At 58.8% G+C, this 4,789-nt stretch overlaps 1 protein-coding gene across 2 annotated transcripts; it reads left to right on the forward strand.

The window, feature by feature from the left end:
- The first annotated feature begins 1,750 nt into the window (after window positions 1-1,750).
- On the forward strand, window positions 1,751-4,789 carry STMN4 (stathmin-like 4). Of its 2 annotated transcripts, none has more exons than XM_010002176.1 (5): window positions 1,751-1,763; window positions 1,976-2,071; window positions 3,172-3,380; window positions 3,549-3,740; window positions 4,697-4,789. In XM_010002176.1, exons 1-5 carry the CDS (start codon window positions 1,751-1,753, stop codon window positions 4,754-4,756), a joined length of 570 nt encoding a protein of 189 aa, XP_010000478.1. In that variant the 3' UTR covers window positions 4,757-4,789. The 2 variants fall into 2 exon arrangements, with proteins under 2 accessions (XP_010000478.1, XP_010000479.1); XM_010002177.1 differs by having other exon boundaries at window positions 3,175-3,380.

A 4,789-nucleotide genomic window follows, 5' to 3' on the forward strand; every position in this document is an offset into this window, starting at 1 on the left:
ATCCTGGGGGAGGGGGGGTGGGGCAGATTTTGGCCCCGGGGGTGGGACAGATTTCGTATTGAGGGGAACATATTTTAGTCTGGGGGGGACAGATTCCATCCCGGGAGGGACAGATTTTATCCAGTTTTCACCCTGGGGGGGACAGGTTTAATTCTGAGAGGGACAGGCTTTGATTCTGAGTGGGGCAGATGTCATTGGGGTGGGGGGAGGAACAGATTTCAGCCATGAGGGGACAGGTTTCAGCTTAGAAGTGACAGGTTGTTCAGTCTGGAGGTGACAGGTTCCAACCTCCCTGCCCCACCACCCAAACTGGTCCCACTCCCAGAATAGACCCCACCCATTTGGGGTCTCCCCCACTGTGCCCCATCTGGGGTTTGATGCATTTTAGCTGGGTTTCCTCTTATGGTCACCTGGCAGGAAATGTTCTGTAGCCTAAAACACATCCAGGTCCCCCCCCACAATCATGAAATCCCAAGGATTCTGGGGTGGGAATGCAAGGACCCAGGTGCTGGTGTGGGCACAGGAGCCACAGGAGCATCCCTCTCTGCCTTGGAGGAAATTCCTTGGTGGGGGTTAAGTCCCAGGGAACCCTCAAATCCCACCAGCTCCAGGGCTCACCTCAAAAAAGGGGAGCACCTTTGGAATGGTGTGGCCAGCTGTGTCCCCCCACATTTTGTCCCTGTTCCCCCCTCCATCAACCCCTGGCAGCTGTGGGCAGGTTATTTCCCTGGTCCCTTTGTCAGATCCCAGCAGGATGGGGGATGAGTGGCTGGGAATTTTCAGGACCCCCTCAGATGGAGCTGGGTTGGGATGCACTGTGGCTCTGGGAGCTGCAATGGCCTGCTGGGATGCACATGGGGGTGGGGCAGGGGAGTTTCCTCATCCTGGGGTGGGGGCTGCAAAGATTGAAGGGTCCTTGAATAATTCTAAAACCCAAACCCATTTTGGCACAGCCTGCAAGGGCATTTCCACCAGGAAACTCCTCTGATGCCACCAACCTCTTGTTCATGTCCCCCAGAATCCCCAGGAAAGGGAGATGGTCCCAGGGGACATGGGTTGTCACAAGTCCCTGGGTGTTACCACCCCATGGCAGCTCCCCATGGGTCTCAGTGGGCAGGTCCCAGGGATACCACCAGCTGGGACCCACAGCCATGGAGACCCCTGGAGATCCCAGTGGGATGTGGGAGTGTCTCTGTGGGACAGCCCATCTGCAAGGGGTGACTGGGGCTGTCATGGCATAAGTGAAGGTGGCAGCAGGTCTGGGTCCACAGCAGGGGCTGTGCAAAAGAGCCATGCGTGTGTGGTGTGTGAGTGTGCATGGGTGTGCATGCTGCTCCCAGCACACCTGTGCACACCTGTAAGTTGTGCAGGCTTGGGGTGCCCCAGAGCAGGGAAGGGCTGAGTGTGCCAGGCCCAACTCAGCACCTACTGGCCTCATCACTTTGGGTGTCCATCACACCAGTGTGTGCCCATCACACCACACCAGTGTGTGCCCACCCCATGTTCCCAGAGTGTTCCCACCACATCCACCCCAGCATGGAGCCATGTTTGGGCAGCTGCCCTGCTGCCTGCAGGGGCCGGGCAGGGCAGGGAGATGCCTCCAGCTGCAGGACACCCTGGGGTGCCCAAGCATGGGTAGGCAGGGCCAGGTGATGCCCCCAGCCCCAGGACACCCCACACTGACCCTGATTCTTTCCCTCCCCAGGCCCCAGGAACAGTCTTGCTGCAGACACCCAAGGATCTCCACACCATGACTCTGGCTGGTACGTCACCACGATGGGCAGCATGTGGGGCCAGGGGGCAATATGTCTCATCCAACCCCAGGAACCACCCCTACCCCATGCTGGGGGTCCACAGTTTGCAGTATCTGAGCAAGCTGTGTTGGCAGCCAACCCTGGTCCGTGGCAGCCACTGGCCTGAGGGTCTGGCAGTACCCTCCCCTCCTTCTGACCCCAATCCCACCATCTCTTCCCAGCTTACAAAGAAAAGATGAAGGAGCTGCCCCTCGTCTCCCTCTTTTGCTCCTGTTTCCTTTCGGACCCTCTGAACAAGCCGGCCTACACCTATGAAGGTAGGACCCTGCTGCCCAGGGGGGCATGAACACTGGGGGTCTGCAGACCCCACCTTGGCATGAGCGGTGCCATCCTCAAACCTGGAGAAGTGGCTCTAAGATTTGGTGGCACCTTCTGGAAGCAGGGAGCTGGGCTTCTCCTGGATAGGTGTTGGGTGTTCTACAGCTAGAAAGGGACCTCGTGGGCCCATTCCCAGGTCCTGGAGCAGGGCTAACACAGCCTTCCCTGCTCTCTCCTCTCTTGGGGGGTACCCAGCCCCTCACCTCACCCATGTACTCATAGAATCCCAGACTGGTTTGGGTTGGAAGGGATATTTAGATCATCTAGTTCCAACGCCCTGCCATGGGCAGGGACACCTCCCACTAGACCAGGTTCCCCCAAGCCCCATCCACCCTGCCCTTCAACACTGCCAGGGATGGGGCAGCCACAGCTGCTCTGGGCAACCTGGGCCAGGGTCTCACCACTCTGAAAGCAAAGAATTTCTTCCTCACATCTCATCTCAATCTCCCCTCTTGCAGCTTGAAACCATTCCCCCTCATCCCATCACTCCCTGCCCTTGTCAAAAGTCCCTCCACAGCTTTCCCGTAGCCCCTTCAGGTCCTGAAAGGTGCTCTAAGGTCTCCCTGGAGCCTTCTCTTCTCCAGGCTTAACAGCCCCAACTGTCTCAGCCTGTCTCCAGAGCAGAGCTGCTCCAGTCCTAGGAACATCTCAGTAGCCGCCTCTGGACTCAATTCAACAGCTCCATGTCCTTCCCATGTTGGAGACCCCAGCACTGGACCCAGCACTGCAGGTGGTCTCACCTGAGTGAACAAAAGGGGGGCAATGCCCCCCTCACTCTGCTGGTCACACTGTTGGGGATGCAGCTCTTCTGATATTCCCAGCTCAGCACCTTGATGGGTGTCTTGGAATCCCTACCTCAACCCATGGCACTGGGGCTCAACCACAGGGGTTCATTCAGGAAGCAGAGATTTGGGTGAAAGCCATGGAGACCTGGGAATATAGTGGCACATGGTGGGCTGCAGATGAAGGACCTGGGAATGGTTTGCTTGTTGGGGTGGGAGGCACCAGTGCCAGTGGTCAGCCCGTGTCCCTCTCCCAGCAGACACGGTAGACCTGACCTGGTGTGTCATCTCTGACATGGAAGTCATCGAGCTCAACAAGCGGACCTCAGGACAGTCCTTTGAGGTCATCTTGAAGCCCCCCTCCTTCGATGGCATCCCTGAGTTCAACGCCTCCCTGCCCCGGCGGCGCGACCCGTCCCTGGAGGAGATCCAGAAGAAGCTGGAGGCGGCGGAGGAGAGGAGGAAGGTAGGTCCAGCAGCAGTGTGACACACCACAGGGACTCGCCACCTTGCATTTGGGGTTGAAGGTTGAACTCACCTCTGGGGACATTGCTGAGTTTAGAGAGGTTGGTTTTGGCCAGGAGGGGCAGGGACCGAGGGCTCCGTGGTCACGGTGTCCGCTTTGCCTGCGCAGTACCAAGAGGCTGAGCTGCTGAAGCATCTGGCAGAGAAGCGGGAGCATGAGCGGGAGGTCATCCAGAAGGCCATCGAGGAGAACAACAACTTCATCAAGATGGCCAAAGAGAAGCTGGCACAGAAGATGGAGTCCAACAAGGAGAACCGCGAGGCCCACTTAGCAGCCATGCTGGAGCGCTTGCAGGAGAAGGTGAGAGCTCGGCAGGGAGGGAGGGGGCACGTGCTGGGACATCGGTCAAGGAGGGGGTCACAGGCCACTTGGGCACCTGGCATGGCTTTTGGGGTGGCATTACCCCCTGGGACACCACCAAAGGGAGGGACCCCTCTTCCCCTCCCACCAAAGGGAGCAAAACAAGCACAACATCCCACCTGGGGTGGAAGGTCCTACCTGGGGCCACACCAAGCCTGATGTGTTCGTAGGCTCACAAGTGGCTGGCGGGTGGGACCCATATCTTGCCCACAGACATGCAGACCTTGGCTTTCCCTGCGTCCCACTGTGATGGCCTTGACTCACCATTGGCACTTTTTCCACCTCCCGGGTGGCAGATCTTCCCCTGGTCCCTTTCCCGGAGGCCATGGAGCCATCAGCTCCCTGGCAGAGCTGAAGGGGTCTGTGCTGCCGCGCTAGGAGATGCTTCCATCCTGCCAAGCTCTGCAGACCTCTTCTCTCTCCCCGAAGCAGGTCTGTTCCCAACCTCAGCACGGAAGGCCCCACCCTCACCACCTCCAGCTCCCTCCAAAACATCCCTTCTGCAAGGAGCTCGCCCAGTGCCCTTCTCCAAACGCCTCAGCTAGCCTTGAGCCAGAGGCAGAGAGCACGAGATAATGAAGGACAATCAGAGTTAACCCCAAGTCCTTGGGGCTCCGGGTCTGTGCTGGCTGGTTGACGTCTACCTCCTAGCTGGAGGGCGAGGACAATCTGTCCCCGAGTGCCATCACAGCCCTTAGAACACCCCAGGGGAGGAGAGGACGCTGCTGATCCACCGGTGGTGTCCCTCGGGGGATGAACCTCGCCAACGCCCTCGTGCCTTCGAGCCCCTCCGAAGCCATGGCCCACCCATGGGGACCCTGAAGCCCGTCCAGCTAATGTGTGCCAACCTCCCCCCCCTTCTCCTCCCTCCTCCCCTCCTGCCCTCCCTTCCACAGGACAAACACGCAGAAGAAGTGAGGAAAAACAAGGAGCTCAAGGAAGAAGCCTCCAGGTAAAGAGGCGCTGGTTGGACTGACAGCTCCAGGGAG

Source organism: Chaetura pelagica, unplaced genomic scaffold (assembly GCF_000747805.2).
Source record: "Chaetura pelagica isolate M959 unplaced genomic scaffold, ChaPel_1.0 scaffold107, whole genome shotgun sequence".
NCBI lineage: Eukaryota > Metazoa > Chordata > Aves > Apodiformes > Apodidae > Chaetura > Chaetura pelagica.